General features: G+C 45.3%; 1 protein-coding gene across 2 annotated transcripts in view; it reads right to left on the bottom strand.

The window, feature by feature from the left end:
* Window positions 1–18566, bottom strand: part of CNIH3 (cornichon family AMPA receptor auxiliary protein 3) — a 300156-nt gene that overhangs the window by 109104 nt on the left and 172486 nt on the right. For both annotated transcript variants that reach the window (XM_023203656.1, XM_023203655.1), the window contains one exon: window positions 2285–2382. In XM_023203656.1, coding sequence (XP_023059424.1) covers window positions 2285–2382 — 98 coding nt within the window. The remainder of the gene's footprint in view (window positions 1–2284; window positions 2383–18566) is intronic.

The raw sequence follows: 18566 nt of genomic DNA, 5'->3' as shown, positions 1-18566 counted from the left end.
TAGGCTTCTGAGTCTGCTTTCTTTTGCAAGCATATGTAAATACATATGTTTACGTATGTTTTAACAGTTTAAGCCACAAGTTGCCTATATCAATGGTTTATTCCTTTTTACTGCCGAGTAGTATTTCATTGTATAAACCAACTACGGTTTATTTATCTACCTGTTAAAGGACCTTAGGGTTGTTTCCAGATTTTGACAATTATGAATAAAGCTTCTATAAACATCTACACAAGGGCTTTTATCTAAACATAAGTCTTCGATTTCCTTGGACAAATAAGAAAGGGATTGCTGGTCCATGTGGTAAGTGTCAATTTAATTTCTAAGAAACTGACAAAACTGTTTTCCAAAGTGGCTGCACTAGTTTGCATTCCCACAAGCAACATGAGTGTTCCAATTACTCCACACCCTAGCCAGAACTCACTACTGTCAGTTTAGTTTTTGGGTTTCTTTTGGCCTGGTTTTGGTTTTGAGTCATTTCAGTAGGTGTGTCGAGGCATCGCTGCAGCTGTAATTTGCATTCCTCCAGTGACTAATGATGCTGAGCATTTTTCATGGGCTTAGCTGTCATCTGCACATCTTTTTTGATGAAATGTGTGTCCAAATCATTTTCTCTTTTAAAACAAAAATAGCTGGTTATTTTGTTATTGATGATCTTTGAGCGTTCTTTATATATTTTGGATATGAGTCCCTTGTCAAATATGTAATTTGCAAATATTGTCTTCTATGCTGTGACTTGTCATTTCATTTTTGACAGTACGCTTCTCAGAGCAAAAGTTTTTCATTTTAACACGGTTTATCCCATTTATCAATTTTTCTTTTACGGAGCATATTTTGGTATTCAGCCTATGAACTCTTTGGATCTAAGAACTTCTAAGATCACAGAGGTTTTCACTTAAATTTTTTTCTAAAACTTAAGTTTTCTCTGTAGGAAGGCTTAAACTACAAATTCAATTTATTTAATAGATTTAGGACTATTCCAGTTATCTATTTCCTATGATACGAGCTTTGATAGTTTGTGATTTCAAGGAATTGGCCCATTTCATCAAAGTTGTCAAATCTGCAGACTTATATTCAGAGCCACCCCTATTTTTGTATTTCACCCTCCCTCATCAGGCATCTCCCCTGCTTTTTTTCTCACCAGTGTTTTGAGATGGAGGTTTAAGTGATCACAGAAAATGTAAGAAAAGTTGGCAGCAAAGCAGTGGAAACAAAGCAAGAGCTATCATTCTTCCCCAAGCCGCATAACTGAGGTCCTTGAAAGCCAGATTGCCTCTATGCTGCCTGGGGCCGGGCCCTGCCTGAAAAAGTAGGGCAAGGGTGAGGCTCTGGGGTAGAAAATTGGAGGTCTTGCAGAAGATGCAGCACCAGAGGGAAAGAGAAGGATCTAGTTATATCAGTAAGATAATGCAATATACATGGGCAAACATCAGAACTTAGTGGAGTACTAGCTTGGACGGAGGCTTCAGGAGAGGCAGAGCTGGAGGAAACCACCAAGAAGTCCAGAAAGGAGGGCAGCTACAAACAGAGAACACGCTAGAAGTGAAGCTGTTTCTATGAACACTGAACCCTATCCCTACCACCACTACGCATAGGCAAGTTCAGCCCAAAAGGTGCTGCCCCAACCTTCCACCCTATTGCCCCTCCCTATTCCCCCAACCACAGGACCATGAAGCAACGATCCATGGAAGCTCACTGTGCAGAGCCTCACCAAGCACTACAGCAAGGTCAGTCCTGCTTGGGCCTGCCCTAAGTCTAGACCACCGGGATTCCACGCAGCCTGAACACCAGCAGGGAAGCAGGGTGGACCCATCTCAAGAGGTGGGAAACTATAGAAACACTCCATAAAGCATCTCATGCTTCCTTCTTTGGGTCCACAGAATTTATAACCAGGAGATTAAAAGTTATCTCACTTGTCTGAAATCATTATTTTGCTAAAAATAACCATGCTGTACTATGGCCTGAAAAAAAAAAAAAAACCTTCCTGGAAGATGAAGAAACGATTGAAATGTCAACATGTATTAGCTAATGAGTCCCCAGGGCTGCCCCCTCAGAGCTTAGCATTAGGAGAGGCTGGTTTTCTCTAGGACTTTCTCTTCCCTGCATTTGCTCCTCTTATTTCTGAAAGTTCTTAAATGGTTGAGACCTCACTACCTTGCATGTGTACATTATCGTATTGACATAACTTGATCTGCATAAGAACTCTGTGAACTGGATAGGAATCTCCCCCTAGCATACAGTCCAGGAGACCGAGACCCAGTCACAGTGTTTGAAAGATGTACTTTACCTTGCGTGATGAGTGAGGGACAACCCACATTGGACCCAGGTCTCCGAGTCTTTGACTGGTTAGTGTTCCATCCAGCACGCCGTGTTGCCCCTCTGTGACTTGAACGGGTAAAAACAAAGTGTTGGGTTACTGAAGAGGCCCAAAAAATATTGACTAGATACCCACGATGTACCTGGCACCATCTCTGCCTCTCTAGTACAGGACTGAGAAAGAAGAGAAGGTCCCTGACATCACAGAAGTTAAAATCAAGGGTAAGGGCAGAAGAGATAATTAACAAATAGATAAGCAAAGCATCAGAAAATGACAGACTGTGTGAAGAAAATAAAACAGCTGATAGGAAGAAACAGAATTGGCAGTAGAGAGGGAAGTGATCAAGGAAGGCTCTCTGACGAGGTATCTTTTAAGCTGAGAGGACTGAATGACCAGGAGCCAAATATGGAAAGGTCCAGGAAGAAATTTCCAGAGACGGAAATTATGCTGCAGATGCCAGAAGCAAGAAATAAGCTTGGCAGGTGTGAGGCACGGAAAGGCCTGCACGGGGGAAGCCAGAAAGTGAGACAGACAGCAGGGGGAGGGGAGGTCGAGGCTCAGGGCTGGTCAGGATCCCACCTGTGTGGGATTCATCCAGCTGTAGCTCCCCAAAACACATGGTGTGGCACGAAGCCATTTAGCCCATCTACTCTATTGGTGATGTGGCCCTTATGTGACTTGCAGGACTGTGTTTGCTGCTTGTGGTCTCTCACTCTAACAAAAGGAGTTGCATGGACGTAACTAAGGGGGCCGCTGCTGATACAGGTTGATCAGTGTGAAACCAGTGTCAGTTGGGCAGACTGAGGAACAGGTGCTGGCCTGGCAGTTTTCAAGTCTGTTCTGAGCAGTAGCAAATTCACCCAAATGAAAACTCAATGTTCAGGGGCAATATTTAAAGAGATCATGAATCCTAGCAAGTCATACCCAGGGACTCGGAGGACAGATTTGGGTTAACCCATCTCAGAGAGCATCTGGGCACTGGAAAAAGCTGCACAGTTTTCTAATGAATGGGCACATGCCCCAAACCTTCCAGAAACTCTGACTACAGGCCCAACTGTGAATAGGGACAGCTCCCTCACCCAGTTCTGTGCTCATTCCTATTTGCATTAGGGACACTTTGAACAGATCTTCTCTCTTGATTTCTCCATGTTGTGTGTTGAATAGTGACCCCCAAAATTCACATCCACCTGGAACCTCAGAAGGTGACCTTATTTAGAAATAGGGTCTAACTGGTCCAGGTAATGAATACGACCAGATCTAGCTGAATGTTTGGCAGAGTCCAGAGACTTGATGAGTGTTCAATGAACAGGAATAGAAGAGGGTAATTCTGGGGTATGGGGATTCAGGAAGGTTCCCTATTTAATAGTGACACATGTATAGAGCCCTCCTTTAATAATGATTTGCATTTTTGTCTGTAAAATGCACTTTTGTTGTTTTGACAAATTATTTTAACATTTAGATTGAACTAGATGACATTGCCATTTTTATAGGTCAAAATGATCAATTACAGACAACGTCATCTGTTTCAATGAAATAGATTGATATTATCAGCAACTGGTAGCCTAGGAGTGTTTTCTCTTGACCAGTAACTGGCAACATGACTCTTTCCAGCTTACTATACATCTGGCCTTCATGTAGCTTCCCTGTGATTTGTTAATAACCAGCTATGGGAGAACTGGAAAAAATAAAATGTAAAAAGCATGCCTTAAGAAAAAAAAAAAAAAAAAGAAATAGGGTCTTTGCAGGTGTAATTAGAAAAGATGATGTCATCTTTATGAGATAGAAAAAAAAAGTCACACAGTGAAGGCCATGTGAAAACAGAGGCTGCAATTGGAGGGACACAGCTATCAGCTGAGGAACATCAAGGGCTGTCAGGAGCCACCATTAGCTGGGAAGAGGTGAGTAAGGATTCTTCCTTAGAACCTTTGGAGGGAACATGGCCCATCTGTCTTCAGACTTCTAGCCTTCAGAACTTTGAGAGAATAAATTCCTATTGTTTTAAGCCACCCCCTGGGTGGTAATTTGTTAAGGCTGCCCTAGGAAACAAATACATTCCATTTGCAAAATACCTGAAACTATTTCTGCTGTCATCTAAGATCCGGAAGGAAGGAATGGTACCAGCTCCTCCTTGGAAACCATCATTCTCAGCAAACTTTCACAAGGACAGAAAACCAAACACCGCATGTTCTCACTTATAGGTGGGAATTGAACAATGAGATCACTTGGACATGGGAAGGGGAACATCACACACCGGGGCCTATTATGGGGAGGGGGAAGAGGGGAGGGATGGCACTGGGAGTTATAACTGATGTAAATGACGAGTTGATGGGTGCTGACGGGTTGATGGGTGCAGCCCATCAGTATACATATGTAACAAACCTGCACGTTGTGCACATGTACCCTAGAACTTAAAGTATAATTAAAAAAAAAAAGATCTGGAAGGAATGGCTTTTGGTGCTACCTGAGAATGTCAGCATGAAAGATGCAAACAGGAGCATTTCTGACCCAAAACATACACCTCCCCAGGGAAGCAGGCTTTTATACTCACCCCAAGTCTTCCTGTAAGTCCCCCAAACCCACGCTCAGAATACAATTCTAATTTAGAAAGAATTCTGCTTTTTACTTCCTCTGTCTTGTCCCCAAAAGAACAATGTCTTCAAACCACAGCCCAAGTTTTAGGGGCCCTTTCTAAGGGTCCTGTTAAAGCACAAAGAGCTCCACTGCAGAGGAAAAAAATGAGAGATGAGAGTGATTTTATTGGTTACAACATACATCTTCTATCTAGTCCTAGTTTTATGCCTGAAACTAGTAGAGCCTTGAGTCCTAAAGTCTCTCTGTGCACTGACTCTAAACTGCTACAGGCAAGTGTTTGCTTCGTCATCTCTGAGCCCCCAAGAAGCAAGCAGCACTGGCTCCAAACTCAAAGGCCTCTTGGGGACTCTACATGGGTACCACCCACCTGTTCAAGTCCTTGCTCAGCTCCCATCACCAAGTGGTCTAGAAAAAGATTCAGGGTCTCTCAACCCACTGCCCACTCCCTTTTCTAAAAAGTGCAATGCCAGATGTCATGGGGTAGTTGAAGCTTCCCAAAGTGTTTTCATGTGTTTTGTTTGATTTTATGTTCTTGTATATAATATCCCAAATGATATGACACCCACTTTGCGAATGAAGAATCAAGAAGAATGAGAGGTTGTTAGGAATGTCCAGGGCTACCTGGTTAAAGAGGGCAGAGCTGGGGCCAGTCCTCACCTTCCCCATTTCTCTTCCATGTGCTTCCTCCATTGGGCCATGCAGTCTCACCCTCTTCTGTCAGGGGGAGTGAGGAACCTTTACTAATGCATCCATTCACATGGGGTGCCATGCAGGGCAGGACACAGCAGGTTTAGCACTAGAGTCCTGCCTTTTAAGGGCTCCCAAACAAATGAATGGTCTGCTTATCCCCATATGACCAAGAGTCTAAGAGAGGAAGTTAAACTTCCAACCAGCACAGAGGCTCTGGTTGGAGAGGGTCAGAGTCTTGCCCTAACTCTACCCTATTTCACCACTGAATTGGTCAGGGTTCCCTAGAGAGACAGAATCAACAAGATGCTGCGGTTCAAGTCCAAAGGCCGTCTGCTGACAGAATTCCTTCTTGCTCAGACGAAGTCAGTCTTTCGTTCTATCTGGACCTTCAGCTGATTGGATGAGGCCCACCTATGTTAGGGAGGGCAATCTGCTTTACCAATTTAAATATTAATCTCATCGAAAAACACCCTCACAGAAACATCCAGAATAATGTTTGGCCACATATGTAGACATCATAGCCAAGTCATATTGACACGCAAAGTTAACCACCATAAGCCCCCAATACTAGGGACTGTCACAGGCTCTAGGCAGTGTGCTGGGCCCTGGCCAGTGGGGCTTGGTTGGAAGATGGCAGAGTGATGACCAATGGGTCCTTTTCACATGTGAGAAATCATCATGCGTCATGGCATCCAGCATCTTGGCACACACTCATCTTAGGAAGGAAGCTGCCTTACAATAAGTTGGGAAAAATGTGTGACCCAGCCTCCTCCACTTAAGGATGAGGAGCCTCAGGACCAGAGAAGAAGGGGACCTGTCCTGGCACTCTCACCCTCAGAGCCTGCACAAGGTAGCTTATCATTGTCTCAAGAGCAGTGTCCATCCTCATCATGAGTGGGGACTGTCTGTGCTGTGGGCTACCCATAACAGGCTCCACAAAAGGATGGGGCTGGGCCAATTCCAAAGCTAAGCCTTAAGGATAAAGAGCCCCTTAGACTCTGTAGAAGAAAAGCCACTGGTCAGGAAAATGAGACCCAGCCCTTCTGCCACCATGCCTTCCATGCCTGGGCAGCAGCCCTGAGTGTCCAGATCTTCCTGTGCCACCATCTTCTAAGTCCTTGCATAGCTACATCCCTTCCTCACACCATCACAAAAATGGACTGCCCCTGACTCCACATCTCTCTCTCCTTAACAGGTGCTGCCTCCTTTACAGTGAAGAGTTCTGGATCTGAAGGAGGTCTCACTTGCATCCTGACCCTGCCAGTTCCCAGCTCTGTGACCTGGAGCTTGTCACTTCACTCCTCCAGGCCATGGCTTCCATATCCATAAGATGAGAATAATCTCTACCTCAACTGGTTGCTATCAGTTCAAAATGGGGTGATACAGACTACAGCACCAGGATACACAGAAATAAAGGCTGTTGGATGCCGGGGTGGGGCAGTGGGGGGGAATGCCATTGTGTAAAAGGCACAACAGTGTCATTGTTACGCATACCAAGAGAGTCGGCATGTCTCGGTTAAAATCCAAATTCTACCTCATTTGTTTGTGTGACTATGGGCAAAGGGTTTAACCCCTCCAAGCCTCGGTGTACTCAAGTATAAAGAGGAGACAGTGGTGGTTCCTACTTCATATTGATACTTTGAGGATTAAATGAAATAATGTACAAGAAGCAGTGGGCACAATGCCCAGCATGTAAAGTTAAAACATTAATATTATCACTTTTATTTCCGTAATTATTACCATACAGATGTTCAGGTCCCACCCTCTGGTCTCAGGGCTCTCTTCCCCTTTCTGGCCTTGAGTATGATCATTAGCAACAAACCCTCTGAATCAGGAGAATCCAGTCACTGCAGGGGAAAGCTGGGGTAGAGGGTGCAGGTAAGAGCCATGGCAGAGCCCCTCTGAGGACTCAGGTGGGTGATAAAGCCAGCGTGTTCCATCCTGTTACAGGTGGAAACCTGAGCTCAGGGTTGCCAGGACGGAAGCTGGAGACCAGCAGGTGAGCTGAGGAGAGGCATCGGCTGCCCCTGGAAGAGTCCCTAGACCTGAATGATGAGTACAGATTGGGAAACACAGGACACATTGGCTTATTTGCCATCGTGCGCCAGAATCTACAGACACAGCGGGTTCTGACATAGCTTCCCTGGTCCCCATCTAGTTAACAGGAAACAAAGACACCCCAGAGCTGTGCAATTCTGGGACTAAAGCCAAGTGAGCAGGATACCAGGCAGACCTAGCCCCAGCTGACTTGCTTCAGCTGACAGCACAGCCGTCCTCAAGTCCAGCCAGCAGCCATCTGGGTCAGGGTGAAATCCAGAGAGGAGAAGGGAATGAGAAGGCCCTTTTCTGCTGACTTGTCGTAGGCCGGGCAGCCACTCTGAATAGTTCAAGCAGTAAGGGAGGGGTTGGGAAGAAGTGGGGGCAGCCTGCAGTGTGCTGGGACCTTCCCTGGGGCAGTCAGGCCAGAATCGCCCCACTCCACCAGCCCACTAACTCAGCCAGCCCACCAGCACTACATCTGGCCCTGCACATGAAGCACACTGGGGCCATAGAGCCTACCCCAGGTAACCGCCCCCAGCCCCAGGTTCCCCCTCCTCTCACCAAACTTGTGTGTCCTCTGGCATCCTTGGTTCTCAAACAAAAGAATGCAGGAGCAATTTCTGGCTCGAATGTTTGGTGGCCTTCCACACACCCTTTTGGGATCCTTGTTTTCAGCCTCCCTTCTTCTTCTGGTCCAGTGTCCTCTACTCCTTGGGTGCTTCTCCAACACCTAGGCCTCAAGGGTCCATGGCCAGCCTAGCCCAGCTCTGGGGGAGCATGTACCCAAGAGTGAGTGTGGATATGCATCAAAAAGGTTCCCCAAAGTATCTTCCAGGAAGATCCATCATTACTCATTCCTAAAAATACTTACTAAGCATCTACCATTTGCCAGGCACTGTGGTAGGAACTGGAGATACAACAAAAAGCAAGGCAGACAGGAGCTGGCCTCTATCAGTTGCCATTCATTTTGTGTTGACTCTGAAAACACAATGGCTTCTGGGCATGGTAGCCTATTGAGCAAGGCATCAATTGCTCACCTGCATATGGATTATTTTAATCAAACTGAAGACAGAATATGTATAAAGGAATGCAGTAATGCCAGCTCTGGGTCAGAACTTAAGTTTTTAAAAGTTGTAGGTGATCGGTTGCTTGCAGTTTGAGATATCATCATTGATCTGAGCAAGGCCCTCTCTTACATATATAATTGATCATTTACTCATTCATTCATTTCCTTTTATCCCATTAGCTTTTTTGCTCCGTTCTTGGCAATTACTGGTTTATGTTTCATGTGCGTCTTTCTGTTTCTTGTGTTCTTACAAAATGTGTATTCTGTATGTGTGCATAGATTTTAAATTTACCTAACTTGTATCCCATTCTTTCTTACCTTTAGCCCTCAGGAGTGTAGCTCCAGGGCTCTGTGGGAGCAGCCACTATACTTTGTCTATCCACGCTACCAGTGAGAAACACAGACTTGACCATGCAACCTCAAATAATGTCACAAAACCCTAATGCATGTCACCTTAGGGATTGGTATGCCAATTTCTTTGGGATTTATACCTAGGAGTGGAACGGTAGGGCCATGGGTTTTTTGTTTCTTTTTTAATTGGACTGACTGCCCTCCTTGACTGTCCTTCAAAGTGGTTACACTCCCCCAGCAGAGCTACAGATTCTCTGTCCCACATCCCCTCAGACGCCTAGCTGAACCCAGCTTTCTAGCATTTGCAGTCTAATAGGTAAAGTGCAGTCTCTCTCTTGTTTTAATTTGCATCTCTCCAGAGATGAGTTGGAGGAACTCTTTATATAAAGTGTTAGCCTTTGGGGTTTCCTTTCTGTTCACTGTCTGCTTAGATACTCTGACCATTTTTCAACAAGATCGCTGCCTTTTCCTCTTTTTGATTTGTACTGGTTGCTGGTATGTTGTAGATGTGACTCCTCTTTCAATTTTAGACATTTTAAACACCTTCTCTCATCAGTCACCTGTTGATTAATTAACTGTGGCTATGGTGTCCTTCACTGAATGAAAATCAATTTCACTCATTTTTGCCTCATATTGTATACTTTCTCAAGTTTTATTTAAGAAGTTCTTCCTTGCCCCTGAGACACAAAGATAAACTCTTACATTATTTTATATTTTCCTTATGAAATTCAAGGATTCTAATTAGTCCTCTCCTGTCGTCAGATGCCAGTATCTGGGACTGTGCCAGGTCAACTCACGAGTCAGAGTTACTTCATTCACTGAATATTTAATGAGCACTTACTGTGTATGAGGCACTGTGCTGGGAGCTGCAGACAGAAGACAAGGCATAGCCTCTGGATGGGATGACAGAAGTGGACTAAGAACTCCATGTGACAGGAGAAGAGAGGGGTCAGGAAAGGGCAACCTCAAGTAGAAGTGACAGAAGAGAGAAAGAGACCCACCCATATTGTTCTGTAGTGTTTTATATTCAGTACCTGCTTTAAGAAGAAACAAGGAAGTGAAACCAAAGGCAGGCAACCCGGCACCAGACACCAGACCCAAAACCAGGTCTGGGCCTGCCTGACGTTAGCCTGATAGTTAATATTCAACCCATGACCTAGCAATCGATGTTATCCATAGATTCCAGACATTGTATGGAACGACATTGTAAAACTTCTCGTTCTGTTCTGTTTCACTCTGATTACTGGTGCACGCAGCCCTTGTCACATGCTTCCTAGATTGCTCAATCAATCACGGCCCTTTCATGTAAAATCTTTAGTGTTGTGAGCCCTTAAAAGGGACAGACATTGTGCACTCAACAAGCTCGGATTTTAAGATGCTAGTCTGCTGATGCTTCCAGATGATTAAAAGCTACTTCCTTCACTATCTCAGTGTCTATGGGATTTTGTCCACAACTTGTCCTGCTACATTTCTTGGTTCCCTGACAGGGAATCGAGGTGACTGATGGATGGCCAAGGCAGCCCCTTAGGCAGCTTAGGCCTGCCCTGTGGAGCATCCCTGCAGGGAACTCCAGCCCACCTGAACGACGCAATCCAAAGAGTGCTCCCAGGTAGGCAATTGCCCCAGTGGAATGCCTCGCCAGAGCAGTGCATGGCAGGCCCCCGGGGAGGATCAACGCAGTGGCTGAACACCAGGAAGGAACTGGCACTTGGAGTCCAGACATCTGAAACTTGGTAAGACTAATCTTTGAAACTTGCCCACTCCATTTGAGTGGAAGCATGGCCTGATCACCCACAGCATGCCTGTATCAGCACTTTTGTTCTGGTTTTGACTTGACTTGAATTGCTTGATACTTTGGTTTTGGTTTTGACTTGGCTTGAATTTCTTGGTACTCTGATTTTGGTTTGATATAAATGACAAAGGTGTGTGTGTGCCCTCTTTACCCATTCTTTGTTTTGTGGTGAGTGTGTGGTGTTAGCGTGATATTTTGTCTCAAGAAAACATGGGCCAGGCACAAAGTAAGCCCACCTCATTGGGAACTATGTTAAAGAATTTCAAGAAAGGATTCAAAGGAGACTATGGAGTCACTATGACTCCAGGAAAACTGAGAACTTTGTGTGAAATAGATTGGCCAGAATGAGAGAAGGAAGCCTGGACAGGTCTCTTGTTTCAAAGGTATGGCACAAAGTAACTGGCCAGCCAGGACACCCAGATCAGTTCCCATATATAGATTTCTGGTTACAGCTAGTTTTAGATCCTCCACAGTGGTTAAGGACACAGGCAGCAGCAGTACTAGTAGCAAAGGGACAGTTAGTTAAGGAAAGTTCTCACTCTACCTGCCAAGGGAAGCCAGCCCCTAAAGTTCTGTCTGACCCGGAGCCCAAAGACTCATGGCAGGAGAGGGCACCAACAGTGCCGCTCCTTATCAAGCAGAGAGGCCCCCTACTTCTGAGCCCACAGGCCCGAGATCACCCAGAGTAGAAAGGAAGGAAGCGAACCTGCAGGAGAAACTCCTCCCTTGGCAGCCTCTTTACAGCCCAAGGCTGGAATTCAAATGCCCCTGAGAGAGCAGTGACATACTGGAGTAGAAGAGGATGGACACATGGTGGAAAGGCGTGCCTTCGTATGTCACCCTTTCACCTCTGCTGACCTAGCTGACCTCCTCGATTGGAAAAATAATACCCCATCTTACACTGAAAAGCCTCAAGCTCTAATTGACTTGCTCCAAACTATTATACAGACTCATAATCCTACTTGGGCTCATTGCCACCAGTTACTCATGTACCTCTTTAACACAGATGAAAGGCGAAGGGGGCTTCAGGTGGCAACTAAATGGCTAGAGGAGCACATCCCAGCCAAATACCAAAATCCTCAGGAATACATAAGAATTCAGCTGCCAGGAGCAGATCCTCAATGGGATGTGAATGAAGGACCCAATATGGAGAGGTTAAGACGATACCAGGAGGCATTAATTGAAGGGGTGAAAAAAGGGGCTCAAAAGGCCACAAGTGTAAATAAAGTTTCTGAAGTCATCCAAGGAAAGGAGGAAAGCCCAGCCCAATTTTATGAAAGATTGTGTGAGGCCTATCGTATGTACACTCCTTTTGATCCAGATAGTCCTGAAAACCAGCGTATGATTAACATGGCCTTAGTTAGTCAAAGCACAGAAGATATCCAGAGGAAATTGCAAACACAGGCTGGTTTTGCAGGGATGAATACCTTGCAGTTACTGGAGATAGCTAATAGAGTATTTGTAAATAGAGATGCAACAAGCCGCCGAGAAAGCCATAAGGAAGGTGAATGCCAGGCCAGGCGGAATGCTGATTTTCTGGCTGCAGCAATTAGAGGGATCCCCGCAAAGGGCAGGGAAAGGGGGGTTCCGGAAGGAATGCCCAGTCCAATTGCTCACGTCTGCAGCATAACCAATGTGCCTACTATAAAGAAATAGGACATTGGAAAGATAAGTATCCCCAACTAAAGGAGAAGCAAGGTGATGCGGAGCAAAAGACCACAGATAAAGATGAAGGGACTTTGTTCAATCTGGCCAAAGAGCTACTAGACTGAAGGGGACTGGGCTCAAATGCCCCCAAGGAGCCCATGGTCAGGATGACAATAGGGGGCAAGGCACCCCAGTGTCCCCCTTATCTAAGAAAACATTGATATAATCGGAGCAACGGGAGTCTCCGCCAAGCAGGTTTTCTGCCTACCGCGGACCTGCTTGGTGGGAGGACATAAAGTGACTCATCAATTTCTGTATAGGCCTGACTGCCCCTTGCTTAGTAAGCTGAGAGCCACCATTTCCTTTACAAAACAGGGATCTTTACAGCTGAAGTTCCTGAGAACAGGAGTTATTATGGCCCTTACAGTCCCCCAAGAAGAAGAATGGAGACTTTTTCTAACCGAGCCAGGTCAGGAGATAAAACCGGCTCTAGTTAAGCGATGGCCCCGAGTATGGGCAGAGGACAATCCTCCGGGGCTGGCGATCAATCAAGCCCCCGTACTCACAGAAGTTAAGCCTAGGGCCCAGCCAATTAGACAAAAGCAGTATCTGGTTCCTAGAGAAGTTCTTGAAGGAATACAAGTTCATCTTAAATGCTTGAAAGCTTTTGTAATTAAAGTTCCTTGCCAGTCTCCATGGAACACCCCCCTCCTACCTGTCTGCAAGCCAGGGACCAGGGACTATTGACCCATAGAGGACTTACGCTTGGCTAACCAAGCTACAGTGACTCTGCACCCAACAGTTCCTAAGCCTTACACACTGTTAGGACTGCTGCCAGCTGAGGACAGCTGGTTCACTTGTCTGGACTTGAAGCATGCCTTCTTTACCATCAGACTAGCTCCTTAGAGCCAAAAGCTGTTTGCCTTTCAGTGGGAAGATCTGGGGTCAGGTGTCACTACTCAGTACACTTGGACTTGGCTTCCCCAAGGGTTTAAAAATTCCCCCACCATCTTCAGGGAGGCATTGGCTCGAGACCTCCAGAAGTTTCCTGCTAAAGACCTAGGCTGCATCTTGCAGCAGTACGTGGACGATCTTCTGCTAGGACACTCCACGACAGACAGGTGTGCAAAAGGGATGGATGCTCTGCTTCGACACCTGGAGGACTGTGGATATAAGGTGTCCAAGAAGAAAGCTCAAATCTGCAGACAGCAGGTACACTACCTGGGATTCACTATTCGAAAAGGGGAGCGCAGCCTGGGGTCAGAAAGAAAGCAGGTCATCTACAGCTTACCAGAACCTAAAACCAGAAGGCAAGTAAGGGAATTTCTAGGAACTGTGGGGTTCTGCAGATTATGGATTCCAAACTTTGTGGTGCTAGCCAAACCATTGTAGGGGTTACAAAGGCGGGTGACCGGGAGCCTTTTGAATGGGAACCTCTGCAACAGCAAGCCTTTACAAGTTAAAGGAAAAACTTATGTCAACCTCAGCCTTACGACTACCAGATTTGACAGAGCCCTTTACACTCTATGTGTCAGAAAGAGAAAAAATGGGCTGCATGCAGTGGCTCATGCCTGTAATCCCAGCACTTTGGGAGGCCAAGGCGGGCGGATCACGAGGTCAGGAGATCGAGACCAACCTGGCTAACACAGTGAAACCCCGTCTCTACTAAAAAATACAAAAAACTAGCCGGGTGTGGTGGCGGGTGCCTGTAGTCCCAGCTACTTGGGAGGCTGAGGCAGGAGAATGGCGTAAACCCGGGAGGCGGAGCTTGCAGTGAGCTGAGATCCGGCCACTGCACTCCAGCCTGGGCGACAGAGCAAGACTCCGTCTCAAAAAATAAAAAATAAAAATAAAATAAATAAAAAAAAAATTAGCTGGGCGTGGTGGCAGGCACCTGTGGTCCCAGCTACTTGGGAGGCTGAGGCAGGAGAATGGTGTGAACCTGGGAGGTGGAACTGGCAGTGAGCCAAGATTGCACCACTGCACTCTAGACTGGGTGACAGAGCAAGACTCCGTCTCAAAAAAAAAAAAAAAAAAGAAATGAAAAGAAAAAAATGGCAGTTGGAGTTTTAACCCAAACTGTGGGGCCCTGGCCAAGACCAGTGGCCTACCTCTCAAAATAGCTAGATGGAGTTTCAAAAGGCTGGCCTCCATGTCTGAGAGCCCTGGCAGCTACAGCCCTGTTAGCGCAAGAAGCAGACAAGCTAACCCTTGGGCAAAACTTAAGCATAAAGGCCCCCCATGAGGTGGTAACTTTAATGAATACCAAAGGACACCATTGGCTAACAAATGCTAGATTAACCTAGTACCAAAGCTTGTTATGTGAAAACCCCTGCATAATCATTGAAGTCTGTAACACTCTGAATCCTGCCACCTTACTCCCAGTATTAGACAACTCTGTTGAACATAACTGTGTGGACTCAGTCTATTCTAGCAGACCCAATCTTTGAGACCAGCCATGGGCATCAGTGGACTGGGAGTTATATGTGGACAGGAGCAGCTTCATCAATCCACGAGGAGAAAGATGTGCAGGATATGTGGTGGTAACCTTGGATGATGTCACTGAAGCCAGACCATTGCCTCAGAGCACTTCAGCCCAGAAAGCAAAGCTCACTGCCTTAACTCGGGCCCTAGAACTTAGTGAAGCTCTTGCTAAAACAGTAGTGCAGCGATGCGTTACCTGTCGACGGCACAATGCAAAGCAAGGCCCCTCTGTTCCTCCCAGCATATAAGCCTGTGGAGCAGCTCCCTTTGAAGATCTTCAAGTGGACTTCACAGAGATGCCCAAATGCGGAGGTAACTAGTATTTCCTGGTTCTAGTGTGTATTTACTCTGGGTGGGTACAGGCTTATCCAACACAAACTGAAAAAGCTTATGAAGTAACCCGTGTGCTTCTTCAAGATCTCATCCCTAGGTTTGGACTGCCTCTACGGATTGGCTCAGATAATGGGCCATTTGTGGATGACTTAGTACAGAGGACGGCAAAGGTATTGGGAATCACTTGGACGCTACATGCCACCTACTGACTTCAGAGTTCTGGAAAGGTGGAGCGAATGAATCAGACTGTCAAAAATAGTTTAGGGAAAGTATGTCAAGAGACAGAATTAAAATGGATACATGCCCTTCCTATGGTATTGTTCAAAATTAGGTGCACCCCCTCTAAGAAAACAGGATACTCCCCTTATGAAATATTATATCATAGGCCTCCTCCTATACTGTGAGGACTTCTGGGTACTCCCCAAGAGTTGGGTGAAACTGAATTGCAGCGACAGTTACAGGCCTTGGGGAAAAATTACCCAGACAATCTTAACTTGGGTAAATGAGAGGTGCCCAGTCAGCTTATTCTCCCCAGTTTACCCTTTTTCTCCAGGTGACCATGTGTGGATCAAAGACTGGAACGTAGCTCCCTTATTATGGCTGTGGAGGAAGGGACTCCAGACTGTTATCCTGACCACTCCCACGGCTGTGAAGAGAGAAGGAATTCCGGCCTAGATTCACCATAGCCGCATAAAGCCCGCAGCCACTGGAACCTGGGAGGCCAAACCAAGCCTAGACAATCCCTGCAAAGTAACCCTGAGGAGGACGACAAGCCCTGCTCCAGTCACACCCGGAAGCTGACTGGTCTACACACGGCCAAAACATGAGGAAAATTGTCATGGGACTCATTTTCCTTATAACATGGACTTGTGTGGTAAAAGCTTCCACTGCTTCTTCCCCCGCAGGGGACTGCTTTCAGTGCATACATCAGGTCACTGAGGTAGGACAACAAGTTAAGACAATCTTTTTGTTCTATAGTTATTGTGAGTGCCTAGGAATTCCAAAAGGAATATGTTTGTATAATAACACTCATTACAAAGTCTATAATCCAGGAAGTGACCAGCCTGATGTGTGCTATGACCCCTCTGAACCTCCCATTTCCACAGTTTTTGAAATAAGATTAAGGACTGAAGACTGGTGGGGACTTATAAATGATACAAGTAAAGTATTAGCCAGAACAGAAGAAAAAGGGGTGCCCAAATGCATACTCTTAAAATTTGATGCTTGTGCTGTCATTAACAGCAATAAGTTCGGAGCAGGATGTAGCTCTTTTAATTGGGATAAAAGCTGCATGACCAAAAATAAGTACATCTGTCAGGAATTAGGATTGTGTGGAAAAGAATGTGGGTACTGGTCTTGTGTCATTTGGGCTACTTGGAAAAAGGATGAAAAAGATCCTGTTTGGCTCCAAAAAGGGAAAGGAAGCCCCTACTGCACAAGTGGAAGCTGCAACCCTTTAGAATTAGTAATCACAAACCCCTCAGACCCAAAACGGAAAAAAGGAGAATATGTATCTCTAGGCATTGATGGAAAGGGACTAGACCCTAAGGTAAACATTTTAACAAAAGGAGAGATTTGAAAACGCTCTCCAGAACCAGTATTTCAGACTTTCTATGATGAACTAAATGTGCCAGTACCTGAAATTCCAGGAAAAACTAGAAATTTGTTTTTGCAATTAGCCGAGCATGTAGCCCAGTCTCTAAAAGTCACTTCATGTTATGTTTGTGGAGGAACTGTAACAGGAGATCAATGGCCATGGAAGCCCAAGAATTAGTTCCTACAGACCCAGTTCCTGACGAATTCCTGGCCCCAAAGAACCACCCTGGCAATTTCTGGGTTCCAAAAGCCTCAACTATCAGACAATATTGCAGAGCTAGAAGAGGAAAAGAATTCACTCACCCTGTAGAATGACTTAGTTGTCTTGGACAAAAACTGTATAATGGTACCACAAAAACAGTTACATGGTGGAGTTCCAATTACACAGAAAAAAATCCATTCAGTAAATTTCCAAAATTGCAGACTATTTGGGCCCACCCAGAATTCCACTGGGACTGGACGGCCCCCACTGGGCTATACTGGATATGTGGACATAGAGCCTATGCTAAGCTACCTGATCAGTGGACAGGTAGCTGTGTAATTGGCACTATTAAACCATCTTTCTTCCTACTGCCCATAAAAACAGGTGAACTCCTAGGACTCCCTGTCTATGCTTCCCATGAAAAACAAAGCATAGCCATAGGTAACTGGAAAGATGATGAATGACCCCCTGAAAGAATTAACAATACTATGGGCCCGCTACTTGGGCACAAGATGGCTCATGGGGATATTGGACCCCCATCTACATGCTCAACCGAATCATACGGTTGCAAGCTATTTTAGAAATTAGTACTAATAAACCCAGTCAAGCCTTGACTGTTCTTGCCTGGCAAGAGACTCAGATGAGGAATGCTATCTACCAAAACAGACTAGCTCTCGACTACTTGCTAGCAGCTGAAGGAGGAGTTTGTGGAAAATTTAACCTTACTAATTACTGTCTACACATAGATGATCAAGGGATCATGAACTAGATGAACTAGTTACAGACATAGTTAAAGATATAACAAAATGGAACAGAACAGAGGCCTCAGAAATAATACCACACATCTACAGCCATCTGATCTTTGACAAACCTGACAAAAACAAGAAATGGGGAAAGGATTCCCTATTTAATAAATGGTGCTGGGAAAATTGGCTAGCCATAAGTAGAAACCTGAAACTGGATCCTTTCCTTACTCCTTATACGAAGATTGATTCAAGATGGATTAGAGACTTAAATGTTAGACCTAATACCATAAAAACCCTAGAAGAAAATCTAGGTAGTACCATTCAGGACATAGGCATGGGCAAGGACTTCATGTCTAAAACACCAAAAGCAATGGCAGCAAAAGCCAAAATTGACAAATGGGATCTAGTTAAACTAAAGAGCTTCTGCACAGCAAAAGAAACTACCATCAGAATGAACAGGCAACCTACAGAATGGGAGAAAATTTTTGCAATCTACTCATCTGACAAAGGGCTAATATCCAGAATCTACAAAGAACTCAAACAAATTTACAAGAAAAAAACAAACAACCCCATCAAAAAGTGGGGAAAGGATATGAACAGACATTTCTCAAAAGAAGACATTCATACAGCCAACAGACACATGAAAAAATGCTCATCATCACTTGTCATCAGAGAAATGCAAATCAAAACCACAATGAGATACCATCTCACAC

This window comes from Piliocolobus tephrosceles, chromosome 1 (genome assembly GCF_002776525.5).
Source record: "Piliocolobus tephrosceles isolate RC106 chromosome 1, ASM277652v3, whole genome shotgun sequence".
Taxonomy (NCBI): domain Eukaryota; kingdom Metazoa; phylum Chordata; class Mammalia; order Primates; family Cercopithecidae; genus Piliocolobus; species Piliocolobus tephrosceles.
This window is presented reverse-complemented; position numbering and strand designations above follow the sequence as displayed.